General features: G+C 46.6%; 5 protein-coding genes and 1 long non-coding RNA gene across 7 annotated transcripts in view; 2 read left to right on the top strand and 4 right to left on the bottom strand.

Annotated features, from left to right (window-relative positions):
- Nucleotides 1–12,645, bottom strand: part of LOC132473805 (disintegrin and metalloproteinase domain-containing protein 8-like) — a 107,334-nt gene extending 94,689 nt beyond the window's left edge. The window contains exon 1 of the mRNA XM_060074082.1: nucleotides 12,358–12,645. The gene's annotated coding sequence lies outside the window, so the exon portion shown is untranslated. The remainder of the gene's footprint in view (nucleotides 1–12,357) is intronic.
- The window catches only part of LOC132473795 (E3 ubiquitin-protein ligase TRIM39-like), a 46,977-nt gene extending 26,157 nt beyond the window's left edge, over nucleotides 1–20,820 (top strand). The window contains exons 2-3 of one of the 2 annotated variants that reach the window (XM_060074067.1): nucleotides 18,236–18,489; nucleotides 18,593–20,820. In XM_060074067.1, the coding sequence (XP_059930050.1) occupies nucleotides 18,595–20,220 (1,626 nt within the window). In that variant the 5' untranslated portion in view covers nucleotides 18,236–18,489; nucleotides 18,593–18,594 and the 3' untranslated portion in view covers nucleotides 20,221–20,820. The remainder of the gene's footprint in view (nucleotides 1–18,235; nucleotides 18,490–18,592) is intronic. The other variant, XM_060074068.1, reaches the window with a different exon arrangement.
- Nucleotides 2,618–3,324, bottom strand: LOC132473809 (hemorrhagic metalloproteinase-disintegrin-like kaouthiagin). Its single transcript, XM_060074086.1, has 3 exons — nucleotides 3,156–3,324; nucleotides 2,963–3,044; nucleotides 2,618–2,818 (listed from the first exon to the last, which is right to left on the bottom strand). The coding sequence occupies exons 1-3, from the start codon at nucleotides 3,296–3,298 to the stop codon at nucleotides 2,672–2,674; spliced, it is 372 nt and encodes a 123-aa protein (XP_059930069.1). The 5' UTR covers nucleotides 3,299–3,324; the 3' UTR covers nucleotides 2,618–2,671.
- Nucleotides 5,663–15,579, top strand: LOC132473602 (uncharacterized). Its single transcript, XM_060073808.1, has 5 exons — nucleotides 5,663–5,827; nucleotides 5,934–7,558; nucleotides 9,201–9,369; nucleotides 9,452–9,684; nucleotides 13,450–15,579. Exons 2-5 carry the CDS (start codon nucleotides 5,936–5,938, stop codon nucleotides 15,076–15,078), a joined length of 3,654 nt encoding a protein of 1,217 aa, XP_059929791.1. The 5' UTR covers nucleotides 5,663–5,827; nucleotides 5,934–5,935; the 3' UTR covers nucleotides 15,079–15,579.
- Nucleotides 15,989–21,155, bottom strand: LOC132473806 (uncharacterized). Its single transcript, XM_060074083.1, has 2 exons — nucleotides 20,961–21,155; nucleotides 15,989–16,588 (listed from the first exon to the last, which is right to left on the bottom strand). Exons 1-2 carry the CDS (start codon nucleotides 21,030–21,032, stop codon nucleotides 16,247–16,249), a joined length of 414 nt encoding a protein of 137 aa, XP_059930066.1. The 5' UTR covers nucleotides 21,033–21,155; the 3' UTR covers nucleotides 15,989–16,246.
- A 433-nt stretch (nucleotides 21,156–21,588) lies between these two features.
- LOC132473534 (uncharacterized) lies at nucleotides 21,589–24,391 on the bottom strand. Its single transcript, XR_009529442.1, has 4 exons — nucleotides 24,235–24,391; nucleotides 24,002–24,155; nucleotides 23,440–23,528; nucleotides 21,589–23,069 (listed from the first exon to the last, which is right to left on the bottom strand). It is a non-coding gene; the product is annotated as an uncharacterized LOC132473534 (long non-coding RNA).
- Nucleotides 24,392–27,151: the final 2,760 nt, after the last annotated feature.

Genomic DNA, 27,151 nt, shown 5'->3' with positions numbered 1-27,151 from the left:
TCTGGAATAGTCCCCTCACTTTTCAAAACTGCCGCTGTCACCCCCATATTAAAGAAACCCGGTTCAGACCCCAACAACTTCAGTAACCTCCGCCCCATCTCTAACCTACCATTCATTTCCAAAACCCTAGAAAAGATTGTCGCCTCCCAACTTCACTCCCACTTATCCCTCCACTCCCTCTACGAGCCTTTCCAGTCCGGTTTCCGCCCCCGTCACAGCACAGAGACCGCCCTCATCAAAATCACTAACGATCTCCTCATTGCAGCTGACTCTGGTTCCTTCTCCATCCTCATCCTCCTCGATCTGAGTGCAGCGTTCGACACCATCTCACACCCCATCCTTCTCAGCAGACTCTCCTCGATTGGCCTCTCCCACACCCCCCTCAGTTGGTTCCACTCCTACCTCACAGGCCGCACCCAGTTCATCCAGCTTAAATCCTTCACCTCCAATCCCTCCCCAGTCACTACTGGTGTGCCCCAGGGATCTGTCCTGGGGCCTCTTCTATTCATCATCTATCTCCTCCCCCTCGGCCACATCCTCCGCAAATACAATATCCAGTTCCACTGCTTCGCTGATGACACCCAGCTCTACCTTTCCTGCAAACCCAATTCCTCACTCCCACCCCCCTCCCTCACCGACTGTCTCTCCGAAATAAAAACCTGGTTCACCTCAAACTTCCTTAAACTAAACTGCAATAAAACTGAAATGCTCCTCCTCGGCACTAAATCCACACTAGCGAAAGTCAATACCTTCTCTCTCACCATCGACAGCTCCTCAGTTTCCCCCTCCCCTCAGGTTAAGAGCTTGGGTGTCATCCTCGATAGCACACTTTCCTTCCATTCTCACATCAACACCATTACCCGCACTGCATATTTCCATCTCCGCAACATCAACAGACTCCGCCCCTCCCTCACCCCCCACACCACCGCCATCCTTGTTCACAGCCTCGTCACCTCCCGTCTGGACTACTGCAATTCTCTCCTCTTCGGCCTCCCCCACAAGTCCCTCCGCAAACTACAACTGGTCCAAAACTCTGCTGCCCGCATCATCACAAAGACCCCCTCATACCATCACATCACCCCTGTCCTCCAGCAGCTCCACTGGCTCCCCGTAACCCACCGCATTAACTACAAACTCCTAGTGTTTACATTCATGGCCATCCATAACCTCGCCCCTCCCTACCTCTCTGATCTCCTGCACATTAACATCCCCACCCGTTCCCTTCGATCCTCCTCCTCCATCCACCTCTCTGTGCCCCCTGCCCGCCTCAGCACTATGGGGGGCAGAGCCTTCAGTCGCTCTGCTCCCCAGCTCTGGAACTCTCTACCACCCGACCTCCGAAACTGTGACTCTCTCCCCATTTTCAAAGCACAACTAAAAACCCACCTGTTTCGGACTGCCTACTCTCTCTAACCTCCATGCTTCCTGCCATTCTGCCCTATGTATTTTAACTTATTATGTTGTCCTTTCTATGTCTATTTTATCACGTTTTTTGTATATTTCATTGTGTGTTTTATTGTGTGTGATGTACAGTGTCCTTGAGTGACCTGAAAGGCGCTTTTCTAAATAAAATGCATTATTATTATTATTACTGACCATATAAGGTCATCTCAATGGAGCTCCCCCCTAACTTAGATGAAGTGGTTAAGTTATAAACAATTTATTTCTTCTTTAGAATAGAATAGATTAGAATAGAAAGCTTTATTGTCATTGTACCAAGTACAACGAAATGCAATGAGCAGCTCCATAAAAGTGCACACATGTTATTGAATATATAATAATATACAAAAGCAATATATAATATAAATAAATAAATAATTTAAATAAATACATTTTTAAATACACAGTAAAACTTCAATACACAATAAAGACCACAAACAGACAACAAACCTCAGTGCAGATCTGAGTTCAGTATGGTGACAGCTTTGGGAGAGAAGCTGTTCCTGAGTCTATTTGTTCTGCCATACATGGACCTGAAGCGCCTGCCAGAGGGCAACAGGTTGAGGAGATGGTAGCCGGGGTGGGGGGGTCCTTCAGGATGCCTCTGGCCCTGCTGAGACAGCGGGAGCCCTAGATGGTGCTTCAGGAAGGCAGAGGGCGGCCAGTGACTGCCTCTGCAGTCTCTTCCTGTCGGCCTCCGTGCAGCCTGAGGGCCACGCTGACACAGCGTAGGTCAGCAGGCTCTCGACGGTGGACCGGTGGAAGGTCACCAGCGGCCGTGTGTTTAGACGCTCCCTCCTGAGCGCCCTCAGGAAGTGTAGCCGCCGCTGGACCTTGTTGACCAGCGCCGAGGTGTGGACCGACCAGGAGGGATCAGCAGAGGACGTGGACTCGCTCCACACCGTCACCGTTGATGTACAGGGGGGGCAGGGGGGGCTCTGCTCCGTCGGGAGTCCAGGATGAGTTCCTTGGTCTTGGTGATGTTCAGGCCCAGGTTGTTAGAAGCACACCGCTCACCAAGTTTCAACTTTAAGAGCTAGAGACTTTTAACTGAGGTTTAACTGAGTTTTACTGAGTTTAACTGAGGATAAACTGTTACAAAAGGTCTGTGCTTTTCTGATAATAAACCAGCAGACTGTTAATAAATATACAATAGATGAACGTGGATGGAGTAGCTCTTATTGTGGCGTCGCGTGTGGTGCTGAGGGCTCTGAGGAGGCAGGTGATCTCCCTACCCGTGTGACGGGGCCTTGATGCAGCCGCTCTGGGGCTGGGAGGACCGGCAGACGCAGCCTGGAGCATCATGAGACAGGCCCAGGTTGTGCCCCATCTCGTGGGCGAGGGTGGTCGCCACCCCGATGGCGTTATCGTTATGATCCTGGAGGAGAAAGCCAACCAACGAAGGGTTCAGCACGTTCCTCATGAGTCAGACGCTCGGCTGAGTACCATTCAGTGGGGAGCGTCAGCCGATGGGGCCTGGCTCTAGTCTCTGCTTCTATGTGTTGAAACGACGGTTCTCCACCTCGTTGACGGCCACGGAGTTGCTGGTACATAATACACCGGTGTACGCCAGGCCTACGGTATTGCCGATGAAATCCACCTTCCTGGAACAATCCGAGAGGGGAGACGTTTCAACATGACCATAACCCTAATACCAATATGAACAGATGGATCATATCCACGTCACATTCACAGATGAACACGGCGGGTCTTACGTGATGAACTGAGCGTTGTCATGCTTGGTCCTCGGTAACAGTGTCTGCTGGCGCCAGTTCCTGAAGCGTTCCAGTGTGGCGTCTGGATCGGGGCTGACCTCTATCTGGTCTCCGTAGGTCCAGATCTCCAGACCCACCAGCATCACACGGATACCCAGGCTACGATACAGCTGCACACCAAGGCAGAACATTTCAGAGGGAGTACTTAAGACTCTCCTGTCCACGTTAAGAGGCTTGGATCATAAGCATGGGGCACTGGGCAGGATGGCATGGGGTGTTTGACCTCCTGCCCAAAGGGAACTGGGTTTAGTTTCCAGAGGGGTGCAGTCTACAAGGAGGAATCCTTGAGCAATGACCTTATAGGTATTCACTAAGTTTCGTATGAATTGCTAAATAGTAAAAAGTACAGACAATTCTCATTCAATTTAATGAAAAATAAAAGTATATTTTTTTTTTAGAGCTGTCAGTTAAACGCGTTATTAACGGCGTTAACGCAAACCAATTTTAACGGCGTTAAAAAAATTATCGCGCGATTAACGCAAATATTTTATTTACAAAAAAAAAAAATAAAAAAAAAAACTTTGGCTCAAAACAAAGAAGCAGTAGCCTGACTGCTATGTTCAAATGTCATTTGTTCAAAGCAGTCGTTTAATTGCACTATAGGCTCTTTTTTTGTATCGTCCTGTTTTGATCAGTATATGCCAATGTTGTTATCAATAAAAAATCATTTGCACAAGACAAGCCGATGCACTTCACCATGTTGATAAGAGAATTAAAATGAGAAGAATTATGGGACAAAAAAATCAAGGGATATTTAGCATAGAAAAATAATTTGCGATTAATCGCGATTAATCGTGAGTTAACTATGACATTAATGCGATTAATCACGATTAAATATTTTAATCGCTTGACAGCTCTAATTTTTTTTCTTTTGATTCGATCCTATCCCTAACTCTGTTCACAACGATTGAGAGGGATTCATCAGAGTTTTTTGGTTCATTAAAGCAGTCCTCGTCATAAGCCATGCATGCCTGGTCTCAGTGCCATCGCCTTGGCAACGTGAGCAGGTGATTGGGTTACAGATCTTCAGGGACGGTCCAACACAGACCTGACGGTCCTATCAAAGGTCGTCTGGCTCTCCCTTCATGCAGTAAACCAGGGATCCTGATCAGATGGGGATTTCCCCTGAACACAAGACACTTTGGGAACGCTTCACTCACTTGATTCCTGAGCAGAGGTCGATACTGGCAGTGTTATGTTATTGTGTGTGTGTGTGTGTGTGTGTGTGTGTGTGTGTGTGTGTGTGTGTGTGTGTGTTCCACTACCACATATATCCTCCAACACCCAGTGGTTCCCAACCTTTTTTGGGCTGTGACCCCATTTTGACATCAAAAATCTCTGGCGACCCCAGAGCCAAAAAAAATCCCGATTTTTTTTTTGAACGTCTTTGTTATACTCTGAACAAATACAGAGTAGCCAGGATAAGTGCACAAATTGAACATTTTCCAAAGATGTCCGGTATATATGCAAGGAGGCACATTTTCTGCTGGTAACCTCTCGACAACCACCGTGCCTCTGTGTGAAATAGTACGTTTTCATATTCAGAGCCCTTGTCGGCGCACAGTGTTGCAAACAGACGTGCGCGCAGAGGATGTGGCTTGATGTAGTTCACTGTGGTCACGACCTGGTGCAGTATGTCTGCTGCTGTTAATTTGCATACAAATGTCAAACACAAGGAGGGTTTACATATGAGGGCGGGCCGTCGGTCCACAGCCGCAACAAATCATAAAGAAATGACACATTTAAAACTCTTCAAAATCCTCTCAGAGACACCTGGGGACATGTTGAAGCAGAATGAGGCGGAGTTTGGATTTTTATTTGTTTCTCGCTTGATATTATGACTTCATCATCACGAATATCATGCATTTTCATTTCTCCATACAGTTATTAAGGACTGTAATATGACAAGTGAAGGAATATTTGTATCAGGAAGGGGGGGGGGGCGATGTTATATCCCCACCATACTGTTATAAACAATACAGTAAGTCTTCTGTCTTATCATTTGTGAATTTTCTAGGTAAACCTATTTTTAATTCAGTGGAATTAACTGCCGCAGGGCTGCAAGTGTTTGTTGGCTCTGACTGAAGGTGAACTCGTCGGTCTGGTTCGTCTGCCCGACCCCGTGTCACATGACTCAGCGGTTTTATGTGGTTAGAATCTGGGAGGCGCAGGCACAGTCAAAATCAAGTCAAATGTATTTGTACAGCTCTTACTCAGTTGGTCACAAATCACCACTGAATCACAAAATTTACTTTTTTCCCTGGATCTCTGTGTCCCGTCTTTTTAAGATTGAACATATTTGAATGCCGTAAAGAAGAGAACATATCAACACATTTTAAGCTGTCTTTACTTTACTGAATGCTTCAACATTCAGGGTGTGAAAGTTTGAAACGTCAGTGAACGGTGGGGGCGGAGCCAGGTGTTAGGGGAGGAGCCATGTGTTAGGGGAGGAGCCAGGTGTTAGGGGAGGAGAGGAGAGGACGTCATATTGAGGAAACGAAACTTAACATTCGTAGAAACCAAAGCCACCCGATGTGGAAGCAGTTCTCTCTTTTAGGCGAGAAATTAAAACGCATTTTGGAACAAATAGTCGGCCAGACAGTAACAACTAGGTGAGTAAAACAACACAACTTTGAGAAGTAGTTAAAACCTCTCTTCCTGTTATTGAATTAGAAATATATAATTGCTCAATACATGAACCTTGTCGTCTGTTTCTAGGAATGGCCTGTGCTAACACTTCCTGGTCTGAAGAGAACTTTTCATGTTCCATCTGTCTGGATGTGTTCAGCAGTCCAGTTACCACCGCATGTGGACACAACTTCTGCAGAACCTGTATTACAAAGTTCTGGGATGAACAAGTCCAGTACAAATGTCCTGTTTGCAACGAGATTTTCCATACAAGACCTGATTTACGGGTCAATACCTTCTTATCAGAGCTGGCTGCTCAGATTAGAACAACCGTACGAGTAAAAGAGCAGCCTTGTGTTGAACCAGGAGATATTCCCTGTGACGTCTGTACTGGGACCCAGCAGAAGGCTGTGAAGTCCTGCCTAGTGTGTTTTACCTCTTACTGCCAAACCCACCTGGAGCCACATCAGGTAGTCGCTCGCCTGCAGAAACATCGGCTGGTCGAGCCTATGGACCGTCTGGAAGACTTGATGTGTAAGAAACACGACCGACTTCTGGAGCTCTTCTGCCAGACTGAACAGGTGTGTGTGTGTCTGTTGTGCACAGTGACAGACCACAAGTCCCATCCTGTTGTACCTCTAAAGGAGGAATATGAAGTGAAGACGGCCCAGCTGGGGAAGATAGAGGCTGACGTTCCGCAGAAGATCCAGGAGAGAAAACAAAAGATTAAGGAGATCAAAGACACAGTGGAACTGAGCAACAAAGACGCAGACAGAGAGATAGCCCATGGTGGGCAGGTCTTCACTGCTCTGATAGGCTGTGTTGAAAAGGGCCGGGATGATTTCAACCAAACGGTTAAAGAGAAACTGAAATCCACAGTGAAACGATCTGAAGACCTCATCAAAGAGCTGGAGCAGGAAATAGAAGATCTGACCAATAGAAGCTCAGAGGTGAAGCGGCTCTCACATACTGAAGACCACCTCCACTTCCTCCAGACCTTCAGATCCCTGAAGGATCCTCCACCCACCAGGGACTGGACCACGGTGGAGGTCCGTCCTCCGTCATACGTAGGGGCCTTGAGGAGATCCCTGGATCAGCTGGAGGAGACACTGAACATGGAGATGAAGAAGCTGCCTGATGATGCTGAACTGAAGAGGGTCCAGAAGTATGAAGTAGATGTGACTCTGGATCCTGATACAGCTCATCCCCATCTCATCCTGTCTGAGGATGGGAAACAAGTACATGATGGAGGTGTGAGGAAGGAACTCCCAGACAACCCTAAGAGATTTACATACTATATATCTGTTCTCACGAGGCAGAGCTTCTCCTCAGGGAGATTTTACTTTGAGGTCCAGGTTAAAGACAAGACTGGATGGTGGTTAGGAGTGGCCAGAGAGTCCATCGACAGAAAAGGTGAGACAATGTGGACCCCTGAGACGGGTTTATGGGCTCTTTGGTATGACAATGATGGGTTGGTATTTCGAGATAACCCTTCTGTCCGTCTCCCCCTGAGAGCTGAGCTCCAGAAGGTGGGGGTGTTAGTTGATTATGATGAGGGTCTGGTCTCCTTCTATGATGTGGAAGCCAGGGTTCATATCTACTCTGCTACTGGCTGCACCTTCACTGAGCCTCTCTATCCTTTCCTCAATCCACATGTAGATGAAGAAGGTATAAACTCTGCCCCCCTGATCATCTCACCTGTCAATCAAACAGACTAGGACCTTTGTTTGATAATAAAATAATCAAACGACCAAAACAACTAATGTTGTTTCCTGAATTAGAATAGAATTAGAATGTCTACTATGTGAGATCTGGGAGATCTGCATTAATGTCATACTGCTGTCATTTAACGAGCAGAATATCTTTAAGAATTAACCCTGCAATTGTGTAATATAACCCTTTATAAAGGGTTATATTACACTCCATTTATGTGTCTGTTTTCCCTTTATTTCTTTTACATGTTTAAAGATATAACATTTCTTGTTGTTATGTAGAACATGTTTAGAGGATTAACATGTATAAATAATAATTTGAAAATTGTATATATATAAGAATATTGAATGACAAAACAATCCAATGTCATACATTTGGGATTTTAATAAAAAGAAAAGGCAAATATTGTAATGTGTAGGCCTGCCTTATCATGTGATGGATCATTTCAGGGGAATAGATAGATTCCATTCCAAAAGTGTAATAAAAAAAGTGTAATACAAAAAATAAAATTCCTTATTTCTAAAACCCTTATTTTGATGATTTTTTGATGATTGATGGAACTTTTTAAACCATTGAAGAAATGTAAAAGTTTGTAGTTGATGAAACAGTAAATTAATCTCCAATATACAACAACCCAACAACAACCATACTTTCACTTTCACTTTTGATCGCTCGTACTTCCGGTCCCAGACAGGAAGTAGTGGGGCCTCTGTGCTGGATGTGTGTGTGTGTGTGTGTGTGTGTGTGTGTGTGTGTGTGTGTGTGTGTGTGTGTGTGTGTGTGTGTGTGTGTGTGTGTGTGTGTGTGTGTGCCATGCCTGTGAGTATACCTCCACAGTCTCCTGCAGCGTCCTCACAGCCCTCTCCTCCTCCTGCAGCATTAACCGGAGTGCAGGGTCCATCTCTGTGACGTCGCGCTCCAAGGCCTTGGGTTTGCTGTCGAGCAACAAAAAAAGCCCCAAGCACTGACGTTAGCGGAGCTAGTTGTTCTCTTCTGACGTAAAGGGATTCTGTTCAGTAAATACCTGCCGTTCACCGGGAGCCTTTGGATTCTTCTGCTGCCCTCCACGGCTTTCATCTGAGCCTGAATGAGGGCCTCCAGTACATGTGTTTCTGATGAGCACAGCAGACAAAGCATCAGAAGAAGGCCCTGTCGCTGACGTTAGGGGGGCTGAGGTTTGAGGAGACGATTTACGGGTGAGAAAAGCTGCTTGGAGTCACCAGGGCTGTGGTTGATCATATGGGGTTAGAACCGGGGCCGTGTGTCACTGAGGGGCTCGCTGTAGGCCTCCCCTCTCTCCAGCCCCCCTCTCCCCTCCCCCCCACCCCCTCTCCCCAGCCCCCCCGCCTCCCCCCCTCTTCTCCCCACCCCCCCCTCTCCCTAGCCCCCCCTCTTCTCTCCAGCCCCCCCCCCCCTCTTCTCCCCGCCCCCCCCCCCTCCCCCCCCCCCTTCATCTCCAGTCTCATCCGCAGACCCTCAGTCCGGGACCACTCCCGGACTGAGGGAGGAGCTGTTCCTCCCGGGACCAAGGAACAGCTCCTTTGCTGGTCCACGGACATCACTCAGAACCCGAACCCTCACCCGTCCTAAGGAAGACGAAGCCCTCCCCCTGGGACCTGGACCCCTCTCCCTCAGCCCTGATAGGAAGTCACTGCAATGAGTCCCATGATCCCCCAAACCATCAACCAGTCCCTCCGGCCCGGCCGCGACCCCACGCCTCTGAGAACTCCTTCCATCAGGCCACTACCCAGAAAGCCCAGCTCTGACCCCGCAGCACCTGCCAACTACCGCCCCGTCTCCATGAACCGGACGCGCACGTCGGCATTGAATGTCTTTCGACTGCTACGCTGATGACACCCAACTCCACGTCAAAACAAAGCCCCCCCCCTCTGCAGCCCTCTCCACACTCTGCGCCGGCCTGGAGGAGACAAAGGCCTGGATGACGGCTCACTTCCTGCTACTCAATAGCTCCAGAACGGAAGCCATCCTTGTTGGCCCTCCACGCCCGACCCGGTCACCCACCGTCACCAGCACCACCTTCTGTGGCCTCGACATCCACCCCTCATCCTCAGGCCCCCACCTCGGGGTCAGAGCGGACCCCCACCTGACCTCTGAGGCCCCCACCTCGGTGTCAGAACGGACCCCCACCTGACCTCTGAGGCCCCCACCTCGGTGTCAGAGCGGACCCCCACCTGACCTCTGAGGCCCACAGTCTTCCTGCTGCCGTACTTCTTGTACTAGAAATGAAGCACAAAATGTGAATGAATACTGAGGGTGACCCGTTATAATCACAGTAATATGAGGATACGTTAGGAACAGCGGCCATACCTCCGCATGGTCCACCACCAGAACCAATCCACTGTTCTGGTTCTGCTGATCTGCTCAGAGCTTTTATAAATAACGAAATGAAAGTTGCACAATTATGGTTGTTTTGGTCTATTTTTCATATTCTGTCATAATTTATTTAAATAATTCAGCTGTGAAAAAAATACAATGTGATAAAGGAACTGCACAAGCCATGAAAACACTATGTGAACAACAACTAGTTTGAGATAGTTTATATCGTTTTTTAAGGGTATTTGTTTCATATTTGATCATTTGAGGTCGTTTTTTCAGCCTGTCCACACATGTCCCTAGAAAAACATACAATAAATAAGAGAAAGGACGAATAAGAATGAAAAATAATGATATTCAATATTTTTTTATTTGTCATCCGAAAAAAAAAAATATGATGTTAGTGATTTAATTATAAAAAAATACTGTCCAAGGCAGGCCACTCGAGGGCAGTGAGGCCGTTGTTTCCAGATTGAGTTTGATAGACAGATGGCAGCAGGATTAAAGTTATAAATCATTATATCATCATTAACCAATCTATATAATGCATTGATTAAGTTACAGCAGCATCTTGTGATAATGCTCCCCGAATGCACTTTGGGGAAAACACTACCGTGATACTGTGTTGTGTGTGCATATGTTACGGCTGCGGATTGACGCCCCGCCCTCATGGTTGCAATCCTCAGTTGCTAATGATGATGTGTTTGCCCCGCGTGTGATTGGCTGTGAATTATGTTAATTTGAATGTGCCTTTCCCCGGACGTGATTGGCTGCCGCACCGGAGGGCCGAGGATCCGGGAGGATAAAGAACAGCCGAGCTCAACATTCAAGGCGGCTGGCCTCGGAGATGCAGTTTGCCACGTTGGGTCTTGGAACGAGCGTTGTTTGATTGAGGCTCTAGTTGATTGAGGTTCTAGTTTACTACACGGGGACTGGGCCAGAGTTTTGTTTAGGGGTTATCGTACACTGACTTGCAGCTATAATTTGTTATACACACTAGACGCAGGGGTGCTGTTCCACCCTTGTATTTTGGGAGCTACTTCTTGGTTGTATTCGTTTCTTTGATTTGGACAGCACCCAATGGTCCTTTTCCTTTTGTACTTTTGCCTCCTATGTTTGTTAAGTTGATTATCACTGTCTCCGGGCTAAATAAACGCTTTCAGTTAAACCAACTACACCTGGTTTTATGTTGCCACCCCTTCCCCTAGCGGGGGACGTAACAGCATAGATCGGCTATTACATAGCCTATGCATGACAGTAGGTGGCAGTCTCAGGTCGCTAGAGGACCACGAGATTAAGAGTTCTTTTACCAATGTATTCAAAGTTGTGTTCTCAAGGTTAACGCATGCAAATAGAGAGGTACTACTCATAACAAGAAGTTACAATAAATGTTGGTATGTTTCAACATTTGATAATTAAGACACAACATTGTGTGTGTGTGTGTGTGTGTGTGTGTGTGTGTGTGTGTGTGTGTGTGTGTGCGTGTGCGTGCGTGCGTCTATGCCAGTGTTTGTAGTGGTGAGCGAGTTCAACTCCAAGCTGAAAGGTTCTGGGTTTGATCCCCAATGTCTGCAGCCTAACCTGTTTTATCCTATAGAGCAAGACGCCCCCTAACCCCTCCCTGTTCCATTACCACATATATCCTTAAACACTGTCTAACCCCTCCCTGTTCCATTACCACATATATCCTTAAACACTGTCGAACCCCTCCCTGTTCCATTACCACATATATCCTTAAACACTGTCTAACCCCTTCCTGTTCCATTACCACATATATCCTCAAACACTGTCTAACCCCTCCCTGTTCCATTACCACATATATCCTTAAACACTGTCTAACCCCTCCCTGTTCCATTACCACATATATCCTTAAACACTGTCTAACCCCTCCCTGTTCCATTACCACATATATCCTTAAACACTGTCTAACCCCTCCCTGATCCATTACCACATATATCCTTAAACACTGTCTAACCCCTCCCTGATCCATTACCACATATATCCTTAAACACTGTCTAACCCCTCCCTGTTCCATTACCACATATATCCTTAAACACTGTCTAACCCCTCCCTGTTCCATTACCACATATATCCTTAAACACTGTCTAACCCCTCCCTGTTCCATTACCACATATATCCTTAAACACTGTCTAACCCCTCCCTGATCCATTACCACATATATCCTTAAACACTGTCTAACCCCTCCCTGTTCCATTACCACATATATCCTTAAACACTGTCTAACCCCTCCCTGTTCCATTACCACATATATCCTTAAACACTGTCTAACCCCTCCCTGTTCCATCACCAACTATATCTGTCACATCTTCAGCAAGGCTTTAGTTGTTCAGTTGTCTGTTTCCTGTTTTGCCACACTAACTCCTGTCATTTCAGACTCTGCCATTCCCTCCTGCTCTGCATTACCTGCTGTTTTCATTCACCTGGCCGGCCCCACCCCCATACTCACCTGCTCCTCATCAGCTAATCAGCCCCTCAGTATATGGACCGGTCCATTTCCCTCAGTTCTTTGGCAGATTGTCTAGTGTGTTACCTAGCTCTCCCGCGTCTTCTCATTCTGATCCTGAACCTGCCTGCTCGTGTATCGACCTGCCTGTTTGGACTGTAAATGTAAATGTGACTTTGGACCTTCCCTTTTGCCTGCTCCTACTGGATTTGTTTGCTACACGGATTGACTCCCTGGTTTGACCTCTGCTTGGAATAAACACTGTTTCTTCACTCTTGTCGTGCTATTGGGTTCTCGTCTGCCATTTTGTGAAACCTGACAATATCCTTAAACACTGTCCAACCCCTCCCTGCTGCTGTTAATTTGCATACAAATGTAAAACACAAGGAGGGTTTACATATGAGGGCGGGCCGTCGGTCCACAGCCACAACAACAAAAAAAATATATAATTTTTATTTATTTCTCTCTTGATATTATGACTTCATTATCATTAATATTATGCATTTTGATTTCTCCATACAGTTATTAAGGACTAATATGACAGGTGAAGGAATATTTGTATCAGGAAGGGGGGGGGGGGGCGAGGTTATATCCCCACCGTACTATTATAAACAAAACGTTAAGTCTCCATAATTTGTGCATTTTCTAGGTAAACCTATTTTTAATTCAGTGAAATTAAATGCCGCACGGCTGCAAGTGTTTGCGGCCTTTACTAAATGCTTCAACATTCAGGGTGTGTAAGTTTGAAACGTCAGTGAACCGTGGGGGAGGAGCCAGGTGTAAGGGGAGGAGCCAGGTGTTAGGGGAGGAGCCAGGTGTTAGGGGAGGAGCCAGGTGTTAGGGGAGGAGAGGAGAGGACCTCATGTTGAGGAAACGAAATTTAACATTCAAATAAACCAAAGCCACCCGATGTGGAAGCAGTTCTATCTTTTAGGTGAGAAAATAATCTGCATTATAGAACAAATAGTCGGACAGACAGTTACAACTAGGTGAGTAAAACAACACAACTTTGAGGAGTAGTTAAAACCTCTTTTCCTGTTATTGAATAAGATATCTATAATTGCTCAATACATAAACCTTGTCGTCTGTCTAGGAATGGCCTGTGCTAACACTTCCTGGTCTGAAGAGAACTTTTCATGTTCCATCTGTCTGGATGTGTTCATCAGTCCAGTTTCCACCGCATGTGGACACAACTTCTGCAGAACCTGTATTACAAAGTTCTGGGATGAACAAGTCCAGTACAAATGTCCTGTTTGCAACAAGCTTTTCAACACAAGACCTGAACTACAGGTCAATACCTTCTTATCAGAGCTGGCTGCTCAGATTAAAACAACTGTACGAGTAAAAGAGCAGCCTTGTGTTGACCCAGCAGTAGTTCCCTGTGACGTCTGTACTGGGACCCAGCAGAAGGCTGTGAAGTCCTGCCTAGTGTGTCTTATCTCTTACTGCCAAACCCACCTGGAGCCACATCAGAGAGTAGCAGGCCTGAAGAAACATCGGCTGGTCAAGCCTATGGACCGTCTGGAAGACAGGATGTGTAAGAAACACGACCGACTTCTGGAGCTCTTCTGCCAGAATGAACAGGTGTGTGTGTGTCTGTTGTGCACAGTGACAGACCACAAGTCCCATCCTGTTGTACCTCTGAAGGAGGAATATAAGGTGAAGACGGTCCAGCTGGGGAAGAGAGGGGCTGAAGTTCCGCAGAAGATCCAGGAGAGAAAACAAAAGATTAAGGAGATCAAAGACACAGTGGAACTGAGCAACAAAGACGCAGACAGAGAGATAGCCCAAGGTGGGCAGGTCTTCACGGCTCTGATAGGCTGTGTTGAAAAGGGCCGGGATGAATTCAACCAAACGGTGAAAGAGAAACTGAAATCCACAGTGAAACGAGCTGAAGACCTCATCAAAGAGCTGGAGCAGGAAATAGAAGATCTAACCAATAGAAGCTCAAAGGTGAAGCGGCTCTCACACACTGAAGACCACCTCCACTTCCTCCAGACCTTCAGATCCCTGAAGGATCCTCCACCCACCAGGGACTGGACCACGGTGGAGGTCCGTCCTCCGTCATACGAAGGGACCTTGATGAGATCCCTGGATCAGCTGGAGGAGACACTGAACATGGAGATGCTGAAGCTGCCTGATGATGCTGAACTGAAGAGGGTCCAGAAGTATGAAGTAGATGTGACTCTGGATCCTGATACAGCTCATCCCTGGCTCGTCCTGTCTGAGGATGGGAAACAAGTACATGATGGAGGTGTGTGGAAGAGACTCCCAGACAACCCTAAGAGATTTACATTCTATGCATGTGTTCTCACGAGGCAGAGCTTCTCCTCAGGGAGATTTTACTTTGAGGTCCAGGTTAAAGACAACACAGGATGGTGGTTAGGAGTGGCCAGAGAGTCCATCGACAGAAAAAGTTCGACAGAGAGGACCCCTGAGACGGGTTACTGGACTCTTTGGTACTACAATGATAAAGTGTTCTTATTTAGAGATAACGCTCTTGTCAATCTCCCTCGGAGAGCTGGGCTCCAGAAGGTGGGGGTGTTTGTTGATTATGATGAGGGTCTGGTCTCCTTCTATGATGTGGAAGCCAGGGTTCATATCTACTCTGCTACTGGCTGCACCTTCACTGAGCCTCTCTATCCATTCCTCAGTCCATGGGTACATGAAGAAGGTAGAAACTCCACCCCCCTGATCATCTCACCTGTCAATCAAACAGACTAGGACCTTTGTTTGATAATAAAATAATCAAACGACCAAAACAACTAATGTTGTTTCCTGAATTAGAATAGAATTAGAATCTCTACTATGTGAGATCTGAGAGAACTGCATTAATGTCATACTGCTGTCATTTAACGAGGAGAATATCTTTAAGAATTAACCCTGCAGTTGTGTGACATAACACTTTATTAAGGGTTATAATACGCTCCATTTATGTGTCTGTTCCCCCTTTATTTCTTTTACATGTTTAAAGATATACAATTTATTGTAGTAATGTAGAACATGTTTAGAGGATTAACATGTATTAATAATAATTAAAATATTGAATATATATCAGAATATTGAATGACAAAAGATTCCAATGTCTTACAAATGTGATTTTAATAAAAAGAAAAGGCAAATATTGTAATGTGTGGCCTGCATTATCATGTGATGGATCATTTCAGAGGAATAGATAGATTCCATTCCAAAAGTGTAATAACAATAAAAATCTGCTGATGATTTTTTGATGATTTCGAGATTGATGGAGGGGAGCCGACGCATCCGGTCGTGATCCGGGGAGGGCAGAGGAAGAACAGAGCGGCACGGGAGAGCAGAGGAGGAAGCAGCGACAGAGGGCCTTGATGGGTCTGGTCTGGTCGGGGGGGCTGGTGACGAGGAGGGGAGGGGGGGGGGTGTTTTCAAAGATGTCAGGTGCAATTACAATTATTGTTTTTAATATTGTTGTGGATTATCTGTTGCCAGTCTACAGCCCATTTAGAACATAGAAGCATATTCCTCCAAGTTAAATGAAGTTAAGTTAAGTTAAGTTAAGGTATCCTTTATTCTCTCTCTGCTCTTGACCCGTCCGGGAGCTGGTGAACCCACACACACGGGGGCACACACACACGGGGGGTACCCCGGCATTCCCGGAGCAGTGGGCGGCCGCAGTGCAGCCCGGGGGCTTCAGGTGCCTTGCTCAAGGGAACCTCCTCTGTGGACGAGGACGGAGGAGAGTGCTGCACAACGACTCCCCCCGTCCACATAGCTCACCTACCGGTCGGGACTCGACCCGGACACCCTCCGGTTACCGGTCCACCTCCTCAACCAGTAGCCCCCGGACGCCCCGCGGACGTTCAGAGGGAGGGGCGGTATATAGAAACACTGAGGAGCCCTATCACAGATAACATGTTTAGGGAAGTGAAAGTCCTGCTCTGAGGGAGCTAGTGTGCTCCGTGTGCGGAGGGCTAGTGAGGGGGCAGAGGAGCAGAGAGGATCCCGAGGAAGGCCCAAGCCCCTCCAAGAGGTGGAGGACCACCACAGGGCAACACCCTCCCCATGTGGAGGCTGTGGGGGGGCCGGAGGACCCCTCTGAGGCCCGTGTAGACCCGGGGGGGGGGGGGGGGCCGGGGTCTCCGGCCGGATCCCGGGACACAGACGGAGCTGACAGAGGACTCAGCTCGTCTGGAGGTGTTGAGCGCTCCGACCACAGCTCCCCCCGTATCTCCTCCTCCTGCAGGACCCGCCTGACGACCTGCAGCACAGGTCAGACAGATGGAGGGTTAGATATGAAGGGCTGAACGGAGGGATGGATGGGTTAATAGACTCACTAACGGTCTGTGTGGTCTCAGCCGACTTTGACGCTCTGTACGAGGAGCTGCAGCAGCTGGGACAGGGAGGCTTCGGGAGTGTCTTTGATGGCTGCCGGAAAGAGGACCGTCTGCCTGTAAGAGTGACGCCAGAAAGCCACACTCTGTGGAAGCACACACGTGTCTGATTCACGGCATCCTCTGTTAAACACTAAAGCAGTGAGCTTGTGTCTTTGTTGCTTAGGTCGCTATAAAGCACATCCCCATGGCCAAGGTCACAATGACACAGGAGGTGGGTAGCTTTAATCGTGTTATCACCTACAGTGATGTTACGACTCTGCTTATGATGGCGATCACATGCTCATGTTGTATCAATCAACCTGTTGGGAGGACTGCCGTTCTCCTGGTCTTGGCTCTGTAGCCGAGACCAGCTGGGTTTGAGTGTTTCAGGACTAGCTCCCTCTGTCTATCTACTCTCTGTGGTTCAGACGGTTGAAGGGCGGCTGACGTACTTCCCGCTGGAGGAGTCTTTGATGCTGAGGGCCGCTGAAGACCGCCCGGACCCGGGGGGCCCCGGCGCCGTGGTCCACAGCCGCAACAAATCAAAAAAGGTCACATTTAAACAAAAGAATAAGGCGGAGTTTGGATTTTTATTTATTTCTCACTTAATATTATGACTTCAGTATCATTAATATCATGTATTTCAATTTCTCCCTTCAGTTATTAAGGGCATTACTAGTGAAGGAATATGTGCATGGGGGTGGGAGGGTTAATATCATCAATTATTTGTGAATAAATTTCTCCACGTGCAGAGCTCGAGGAAACGTGTCGTGTTGCGTTATTCAGAAAAGGTACTCCAGTCAGGATCGCTTTTAACTCTCTTCATTTGGCCTGGTTTCGGTGTGGTAAACATGAAACAATAGGAGGGGAATTGTATATAGGCCTACACGTGGAGCGACGCTTAGCGGAGCATCCGAGGTTAACCTGCCTCTAGTATCTCTGACCTCTTCTGGGTCCTGCTCTGTATGGAATAGGCGCGGCCTATATGACGTACTACGTCATCTGATTGGCTATGGTTTTGAGAGCCCGCCTCCGGCCATCCTCATATGTGTAATGATGCTGCCATCTTGTGGCCATGAGCAGTTATTACAGCTTATATGTTTGGTGCTCCTCCCTTTTGGCTATGTGCAGATATTGCAGCTTATGTGCTTATTTGAGTCACAGTTCTCACATGTTGCTGCTCCATGCGATCCCCACCATACTTTTATTAACAATACAGTAAATCTTCCATCTTATAATTTGTGAATTTTCTAGGTAAACCTATTTTTAATTCAGTGGAATTAACTGTCGTGCATTGCATTGCCGTGGGTACTACGGTGACGGTTTCGGTGCGCCCTAACAGTTGCTCCCGCGCCCCCTCCCTTCTCCGTTTGTTTCGTGTTTTTATATTAAGACTGGAGAAAATACTAGGCACAGTCAATATCAAGTCAAATGTATTCTTACAGCTCTTACTCAGTTCGTCGCAACACAACTCACCACTGAATCAAAAAGTTATTTTTTTTCCCGGGCTCTCTGTGTCCAATCTTTTTAAGGTTGAACATATTTCAATGCCAAAAAGAAGAGAAAACATCAACGCATGGAAGTAGCCTACACAGTGCGTGAATGCACCAAAGTCTGAGCGTGTTCATGGGGGCGGAGCCAAGGGTTAAGGGAGGAGCCATGTGTTAGGGGAGGAGAGGACGTCATATTGAGGAAACGAAACCAAAGCAACCCGCGTCGAAGCTGTTCTCCCGTTCAGGAGAAAATAAATCGCATTTTGGGACAAAAAGTCTGACAGTAAGAACAAGTAAGTAAAACAGCACAACTTTGGGAAAGTTAAAACATCTCTTCCCGTTATCGATTTAGAAATCTGTATTGCTCAATACATAAACCTTGTCGTCTGTGTCTAGGAATGGCCTGTGCTAACACTTCGTGGTCTGAAGAAAACTTTTCATGTTCCATCTGTCTGGATGTGTTCAACAGTCCAGTTACCACCGCATGTGGACACAACTTCTGTAGAACCTGTATTACAAAGTTCTGGGATGAACAAGTCCAGTACAAATGTCCTGTTTGCAACAAGCTTTTCAACACAAGACCTGATCTTCAGGTCAATACCTTCTTATCAGAGCTGGCTGCTCAGATTAAAACAACTGTACGAGTAAAAGAGCAGCCTTGTGTTGACCCAGCAGTAGTTCCCTGTGATGTCTGTACTGGGACCCAGCAGAAGGCTGTGAAGTCCTGCCTGATGTGTTTTACCTCTTACTGCGAAACCCACCTGGAGCCACATCAGAGAGTCGCTGGCCTGAAGAAACATCGGCTGGTCGAGCCTATGGACCGTCTGGAAGACAGGATGTGTAAGAACCACGACCGACTTCTGGAGCTCTTCTGCCAGACTGAACAGGTGTGTGTGTGTCAGTTCTGCACAGAGGCACACCACAAGTCCCATCCTGTTGTACCTCTAAAGGAGGAATATGAAGTGAAGACGGCCCAGCTGGGGAAGATAGAGGCTGAATTTCCGCAGTTGATCCAGGAGAGAAAACAAAAGATTAAGGAGATCAAAGACACAGTGGAACTGAGCAGCAAAGATGCAGACAGAGAGATAGCCCATGGTGGGCAGGTCTTCACTGCTCTGATAGGCTGTGTTGAAAAGGGCCGGGATGAATTCAACCAAACGGTGAAAGAGAAACTGAAATCCACAGTGAAACGAGCTGAAGACCTCATCAAAGAGCTGGAGCAGGAAATAGAAGATCTGACCAATAGAAGCTCAGAGGTGAAGCGGCTCTCACACACTGAAGACCACCTCCACTTCCTCCAGACCTTCAGATCCCTGAAGGATCCTCCACCCACCAGGGACTGGACCACGGTGGAGGTCTGTCCTCCGTCATACGTAGGGACCTTGAGGAGATCCCTGGATCAGCTGGAGGAGACACTGAACATGGAGATGAAGAAGCTGCCTGATGATGCTGAACTGAAGAGGGTCCAGAAGTATGAATTAGATGTGACTCTGGATCCTAATACAGCTCATCCCAGGCTCATCCTGTCTGAGGATGGGAAACAAGTGCATCATGGAGATGTGTGGAAGAGACTCCCAGACAATCGTAAGAGATTTACAAAGTATTCATTTGTTCTCACGAGGCAGAGCTTCTCCTCAGGGAGATTTTACTTTGAGGTCCAGGTTAAAGACAAGACTGTATGGTGTTTAGGAGTGGCCAGAGAGTCCATCGACAGAAAAGGTGAGACAGAGTGGACCCCTGAGACGGGTTACTGGACTCTTTGGTTCAACGAGGATGGGTTGGTATTTAATGATGACCCTGATGTCGATCTCCCTCTGAGAGCTGGGCTCCAGAAGGTGGGGGTGTTTGTTGATTATGATGAGGGTCTGGTCTCCTTCTATGATGTGGAAGCCAGGGTTCATATCTACTCTGCTACTGGCTGCACCTTCACTGAGCCTCTCTATCCAATCCTCTATCCAAGTTTACATGAAGAAGGTAGAAACTCCGCCCCCCTGATCATCTCACCTGTCAATCAAGCAGACTAGGACCTTTGTTTGATAATAAAATAATCAAACGACCAAAACAACTAATGTTGTTTCCTGAATTAGAATAGAATTAGAATCTCTACTATGAGAGATCTGGGAGATCTGCATTAATGTCATACTGCTGTCATTTAACGAGGAGAATATCTTTAAGAATTAACCCTGTAGTTGTGTAACATAACACTTTATAAAGGGTTATAATGAGCTCCATTTATGTGTCTGTTTTCCCTTTATTTCTTTTACATGTTTAAGGATATACAATTTCTTGTAGTTATGTAGAAGATGTTTAGAGGATTAACATGTATAAATAATAATTTGAAAATTGAATATATATATAAGAATATTGAATGACAAAACAATCCAATGTCATACATTTGGGATTTTAATAAAAAGAAGGCCTGCCTTATCATGTGATGGATCATTTCAGGGGAATAGATAGATTCCATTCCAAAAGTGTAATAAAAAAAGTGTACTACAAAAAATAAAATTCCTTATTTCTAAAACCCTTATTTTGATGATTTAGAGATTGATGGAACTTTTTAAATCATTGAAGAAATGTAAAAGTTTGTAGTTGATGAACCAGTAAATGAATCTCCAATATACAACAACCCAACCATACTTTCACTTTTGATCGCTCGTACTTCCGGTCCAAGACAGGAAGTAGTGGAGCCTCTGTGCTGGATGTGTGTGTGAGCCGGAAGTGTGTGTGTGCGCGCGCGTGTGTGCCATGCCTGTGAGTATACCTCCACAGTCTCCTGCAGCGTCCTCACAGCCCTCTCCTTCTCCTGCAGCATTAACCGGAGTGCAGGGTCCATCTCTGTGACGTCGCGCTCCAAGGCCTTGGGTTTGCTGTCGAGCAACACAAAAAGCCCCAAGCACTGACGTTAGCGGAGCTAGTTGTTCTCTTCTGACGTAAAGGGATTTTGTTCAGTAAATACCTGCCATTCACCGGGAACCTTTCGCTGCCCTCCACGGCTTTCATCCGAGCCTGAATGAGGGCCTCCAGTACATGTGTTTCTGACGAGCACAGCAGACAAAGCCTCAGAAGAAGGCCCTGTCGCCGAGTCCGGGAACCGGCCCGTCTCACAGCAGTTGGAACGTGGAATGACCAATCGGTGCACACCAGGACGGCTTGACCCTGTACCATGTACATGATCAGCAGCTCGCGGATTTCACTTACACCGAAACAGCCTGCCCTGGCAATCATATCCCTTCTTTTCCGGGTAGGCTATGCTAGGTTATTACCTTATCCTGGAAATGATAATAGTATATTAAACAAATCCCAGCACCACACCAAAAGGAGGCAGCAAATCAGAGCTAAACATATCTATCTGCTCATTTCCACATGGTAAGAGAGCAACACAAAACAGGTTTATAATATTTGGATGTTTTATTTTCTTTAAATCAAGCAGGTTACATTTCATTCGTTTTTACACAATCTGATATTTGGAGGCATTTGCAAATATGCTCATAAATTACATGATTTGTAATCCCAAAGAATGAGGTGGTTAATGATCAATATTGGGATCAACAGTGATCACCCTACTAATGTAGGTATTACGTATGCAGGCAGAAAAAGAAAAGTTCCCATTAAGGTCTCATGTGAAACACCACAGGTCTGAAATACTCAGGAACACATGAAAATGGCACAAAAAGGAATTTCACTCTCCAACCTTTTGCTAAAGAGACGTTGACAGGCCCACAGAGACCCTGGAGCTCACGGGACAACATTCACACACATTCTGCTTCATGAAGAGGTCAGATTATCGTCAGACCATAGACATTACATGTAAGGAGACTGAACATTTGGCCGGATTACACATAGAAATGCAATCCAAAATAAAATGGGTAAAGATAAAGCATGTTTGTTGATGCGGCAAACAAAGGTTCAAATATCCTCCAAAGCACTTCAAGCCCTCAAAGAATGAAACTCAAAACGCAGATGAGGTAAAAGAAGAAACTTCTAAATTAAAGTGGAGCGACCCAGGGACAAGTCTGGTTTGGGTTAAAGATTATGGATTTTTAACTTTGTGTAACGTGTTTGGACAAGCAAGTTTAGGTTTTAGGCAAGCGACTTCAGATATAAGGCATGCGACTTCAGGCAAGCGAGTCAAGCTAAGCGAGTTTAGGTTTTATGCAAGCGAGTTTAGGTTTTATGCAAGCGAGTTTAGCCAAGCGAGTACAGGCAAGCGAGTCAAGCTAAGCGAGTTTAGGTTTTATGCAAGCGAGTTTAGGCAAGCGAGTTTAGGCAAGCGAGTTCAGGTATTAGGCAAGCGAGTTTAGGCAAGCAAGTTCAGGTATTAGCAAGCGACGCGAGTTTAGCCAAGCAAGTTCAGGTTTTATGCAAGCGAGTTTAGGTTTTATGCAAGCGAGTTTAGACAAGCGAGTTTAGGCAAGGAAGTTTAGGTAAGAGAGTCAAGTTACTTTAGGCCTCACTTTATTTGCGGTTAAATTGCGGCATTAGGTTTAGAAAGAAGGTTAAGATCCAGGCTCAGGTTTGCTTCCAGCCTCGTCCCTCTAGTCGCTCCCTATGAAGAGGGTTCCCAGCTACCGTGTTAAAATACAACAGCTGGGATTACAGATATGGAGTACAGAAATAAATGACAAAGATTGATTCAAACATTCTTCCCCCAAAATGTGGTGCAACATAAAATGGAGAAAATAATTACCTTCTCTCCATTGAAACCCAGTCATATCTTACGATCTCACGAGGTCCCGCCGCAAAGGGCGGACTTACAAGCTATATAGAGTGTGCACTGCGTGTTGATGTTGGGTGTGGATTAATGTGCTGTTGTAGCCATCCAGGGATCCTCAGGGTTTATGGGAGTAGGACACACTGGTGTAGTTCAGTACTGTGAAGTAAATTGATGCAAAAAGTAGAATCAGTGTCAAGGGCAATCAAATGTCTATAAATGCAGGAACAGCCCCATCTGGTCTCAATCAGCATTTGATTTCATAGACTTAAATTAGCAAAAAAAAACAAGCATTTATTTACCGCAACAGTCCTAGTGCTGGAGAACGAGGTTTAAAAAAAATTCAATACGAGCCTCCAGGTGCATTGGAGTTACTGCATTTAATTAACTTTAATTTAATTAAGAGCACACTAGTCAGTGGAGATGTTCACAGAAAAGACTTGTCTTCAGACCTTTATAAAGATCAGGAGGGATTATATAATTGCTGTTTGACGCTTTAGGTCTGTTCAAGGAGGAAGTAAATATTTACCAGCGTTGGGTCTCTGCACCATGACACCCAGCTGCCGCACATCTGGTCTCCCTTTAAGTCGCCTGAAGGAGAGGTCAACTTAATTGAACCTAAGGGGAATGGGTCACAAGAAAAGGTAAGGATAAATCAAAGCTAAACATAGAAAGGATGAAAACAAGCATTGTCCAACATGGGGTTCGGCGATATTTCGATGTAAAAACATTTAGATGTACGATCCAACCATCAAAAACAGGCTCTTCTTATGTTTCCAATGTACCCCGAGTTGCTACGCCCTCATCAGCCACCAGGTGGCAGACTTAATTTTTTTGGCAGAAGGAGCAAAATAGCCATCCAGCTTGATTACAGCAATAGTAGAGGAGCGAGTCAAAAGAATGCGTTTGAGCACCTTCAGCCATTGGCTCTTGTTCAAGGACATCCCGCTGATTGGCTGAAGTCAGATCTTATTCTCGAGAAAGTTTGTTACAGAAGAAGCCCCTAGTATCAAAGCAACATACCCGCCAAACAAAACTAACCTTGTTGAATAAATGAAAATGTCTTCAAGATGGTCAATCCAGTATCTTACCGGTTCCACATGGAGTCTCTAGTCGGCTGCGCTGCGGGCCTTAGGTCCGTCCTCTGCACCGGGACGAGGTCTTGAGTATAAAGAACCAGTCAGTCATCAAGCTGCTTGGTCTCTTCAAAGAGGTGGAGGTTTGACCGCCTGCACCATGAGGACGCTGTGGATACGGTATGGGACCATTTATCAGCGGATCTGAACTGCAGAACTTTAATCACATCAGCTGTAGATTTATGTACCTTCTCCGGAAAGATGAGTGGTCGTCAGCCCCTGAGCAGTGATCTTCATCCCCAGTGACTCCTTCAATCCTGCTGGAGCAAACACTCAGTTACCATTTGGAGATGACCCAGCTACCCTAGTGTACTCACTACTAAGTGATACAACCCGGTTCAGTGTTTCCCCCAGACAATGTCTTAGTCAAGGTGGGGGGGGGGGGGGGGTCTTCGGTGAGGGTTTCAGTTCGCAATACATACAACCGCCTTTTCAATTGCATTCAAAATGCTTTATGGCACGACTATTGTTTTGAACAGTATACAGTAGGGCTGTCACTTTTTATTCGAAGTTCGAATATTCGTTCGAAGGTGGGGTGAAAAATTCGAATTCGAAGTGTAATTCTCCATTCGAACTGTAAAAATGCGCTATAAAGAAGAGAGCGGCGAGTGGCTTCTCCTCAATAAAGCGGCCCTCCTGGATCCCCGCTTCTCCCGGTTAGTCCACCTTTCCCCTGCACAGAAACATCTCGTGACTGAAAGCCTCTCACACGAGCTCACTGAAACGGAGACCGACACTGATCGTCGCACACGACAGGGAGAAAAGTCCGCTGCTGCGCTGGGCGCGATGGGCAGCCTGTTTGGGGACTTATACAGCACGGCTGACAGAAGCAGCTGCAACGGTAACGGAGAGCTGCGAGACTACTTGTAATTTTCTTTCCGTAAGGAATAAAACGAGCAGCATGCCGTGTTGGAGGTCGGCCTCACAGATTGTTCGTTTATATAGGCTGCGACGCTGCGTGCCATGGACGACATGCGCTCCGCATATCGCGCTCCGAGCAGTTATTGTTAATGTGTAAAAGACAGCCGCACTTGTGTGTCGGAGCTTCCTCTTGTTGTGTTTACAAATGTGTTATCAAAGATGTGTTTTTATCCTGTGCTGTTATGAATTCAGTAGGTATACGTGATTTCCACAAGAAATCGTGTCGTGTTCTATGGGGGGGGGGGGGGGGGGGGGTCTCGAATGTATTCGAATTAATTATGGACATTCGAAATTCGTTCGAATTTCATTTTTGGAAAAAGTGACAGCCCTAGTATACAGTATTACCGACAAATTATTTATCTATATTTTTTGTACTTGAGGAAAGTATGTTTTCTTTCCCTACGAGTTTTGCACTTTGTTATTGCATAATTATTTTTTATATATAATTTTTCTACATTGGTAGTCAAGGCGGGGCCCTACTGTTAAGGCGGCCTTAACCACACAGTGCTGGGGGAAACACTGCAGTTACTCGAGTTAAACATTAGAGTTTAGTCCCCACATGGCGATACCACCAGTTCATGGCTGCGCTCTTTGATTTTCTCGTTGATCAGATTGACCTGGAGAAAGAGCTTACCTTCCATGGGTGAGGAGCTGGTTGGTCTAATCACGACCCGCCTTCGGACCTCCACCGCCGGACCCCCCAGCCGTCCTCCACCGCCGGGACCGTCTCCTCCAGGACCTCCACCGTGCCGACCGCCTGGACCTCCGCAACGTCGCCTCATTTCTTCTGAAATGAGACACACGTGCCATTTGCACCCCGGACATTCCTCCCCGTTCATGATGCACTGGAGAAGAGTTTAGCTTTACTGGATGAGGAGCCGCCGCTTCCGCCCGGGCCCTCCATGCCGCCCCTTCCAGGTTGGACGCCTCCAGGACCTCCAGGCCACCGCCGCCTCCAGGACCTCCGCCTCAGTCCTTCTGAAAGGCGAATGACACGTTCCATTTGCACACTGCACATTTCTCCCCGTACATGATGCAGATAATCAACCCCTCCTCTGCTTTAGCTCCCACAGATCTCACTGATGCCCTACTGTGCAGTCTTGAGTGAGGTATTATTTAACCCAACAGCCAGCCACACACACCTAGCCTACATCCTGGAGCTGGTCCTAGTGGCTGAGAATGCATCTGACATTTTTCAGAACACCTCAGAGTTGCTGTGGCTGCATGTCAAAGTTTTAATTCTAAACAATTCACCAAGCCTAGAAAAAATGTGCAGCTGTGCAGTTCCGTGTCTCACCGTTCTGCATCCGTTGGGCTGCACGGCTCCCGGCCTTCCCTCCACCTGCAGCGAGTGCCTCCAGACGACCGCCATGGACCTCACGGCGAGCACCTCCAAACGACCGCCACGGACCTCCAGACGACCGCCTCCATCACCTCTACTGAAACAAGACAAAATCTATTCAAACACTGGAGATTTTTTCCCGCCCTTCCCTCCACCTGCAGCGAGCGCCTCCAGACGACCGCCATGGACCTCACGGCGAGCACCTCCAGACGACCGCCACGGACCTCCAGACGAGCACCTCCAGACGACCGCCTCCATCACCTCTACTGAAACAAGACAAAATCTATTTAAACACTGGAGATTTTTTTTCTCCTCGCTCACTCAGATGTCAATAGCTTATCTTCTCCCATTCTGTGCGTTCTTGAGAAGTATCATTTCCTATAAACTCCCAAACCCAGCCACACATCTAATCTTCATAAGGACACTAGTCCTAAGGCTGAGAACGCTTGGCTAATAAGCCAATCACAACCAATGACTGAATTCCAGTTTTATTCTGAACCGTTTGACCACGCCAAGGTGGAGTTTATAGGATGTCTAGTTCCACGGCTCACCCGTCTGTTCCTGTAGGACTGAAAGGCTCCTGGCCAACATCCACCTGCAGCTCCCAGCTCCAGACCCGCTCTGTTGAAGCCTCTGGGAGTACAATCCGCTCCTGAACAAAAACAACTGTTCATAAATCATTTGGTACTCTGCAATCCTTGGAAATATTATGAAGCATGAGCTCGAATATAAAATGTTCAAATCCTGTATAATGATTAATTGTTGTACAAATGTGTATAGTTCTATTGATTATTTTTTTTACTTCTATAAAACATTTAATGAATAGTGGGAAACTACACAAG

Source organism: Gadus macrocephalus, chromosome 15 (genome assembly GCF_031168955.1).
Source record: "Gadus macrocephalus chromosome 15, ASM3116895v1".
NCBI classification, from domain to species: domain Eukaryota; kingdom Metazoa; phylum Chordata; class Actinopteri; order Gadiformes; family Gadidae; genus Gadus; species Gadus macrocephalus.
The sequence above is the reverse complement of the archived record's forward strand: the minus strand, read 5'-3'. Positions and strand labels throughout refer to the sequence as shown.

What these genes read in the sequence shown, in the direction of transcription:
- LOC132473809 (XM_060074086.1), bottom strand. Translation starts at nt 3,298, where the DNA reads ATGCTGGTGGGTCTGGAGATCTGGACCTACGGAGACCAGATAGAGGTC. An exon ending in GACAACGCTCAGTTCATCAC is followed by an intron (nt 3,045 to 3,155) that starts GTAAGACCCGCC and finishes GGATTGTTCCAG; the next exon opens with GAAGGTGGATTTCATCGGCA. An exon ending in ACTCCGTGGCCGTCAACGAG is followed by an intron (nt 2,819 to 2,962) that starts GTGGAGAACCGT and finishes TTTCTCCTCCAG; the next exon opens with GATCATAACGATAACGCCAT.
- LOC132473602 (XM_060073808.1), top strand. Translation starts at nt 5,936, where the DNA reads ATGGCCTGTGCTAACACTTCCTGGTCTGAAGAGAACTTTTCATGTTCC. An exon ending in CACCTGTCAATCAAACAGAC is followed by an intron (nt 7,559 to 9,200) that starts TAGGACCTTTGT and finishes CAGCCCTGATAG; the next exon opens with GAAGTCACTGCAATGAGTCC. An exon ending in CGTCTCCATGAACCGGACGC is followed by an intron (nt 9,370 to 9,451) that starts GCACGTCGGCAT and finishes CCCCCTCTGCAG; the next exon opens with CCCTCTCCACACTCTGCGCC.
- LOC132473806 (XM_060074083.1), bottom strand. Translation starts at nt 21,032, where the DNA reads ATGGACCCTGCACTCCGGTTAATGCTGCAGGAGAAGGAGAGGGCTGTG. An exon ending in CGCTGCAGGAGACTGTGGAG is followed by an intron (nt 16,589 to 20,960) that starts GTATACTCACAG and finishes CCTGTGCTGCAG; the next exon opens with GTCGTCAGGCGGGTCCTGCA.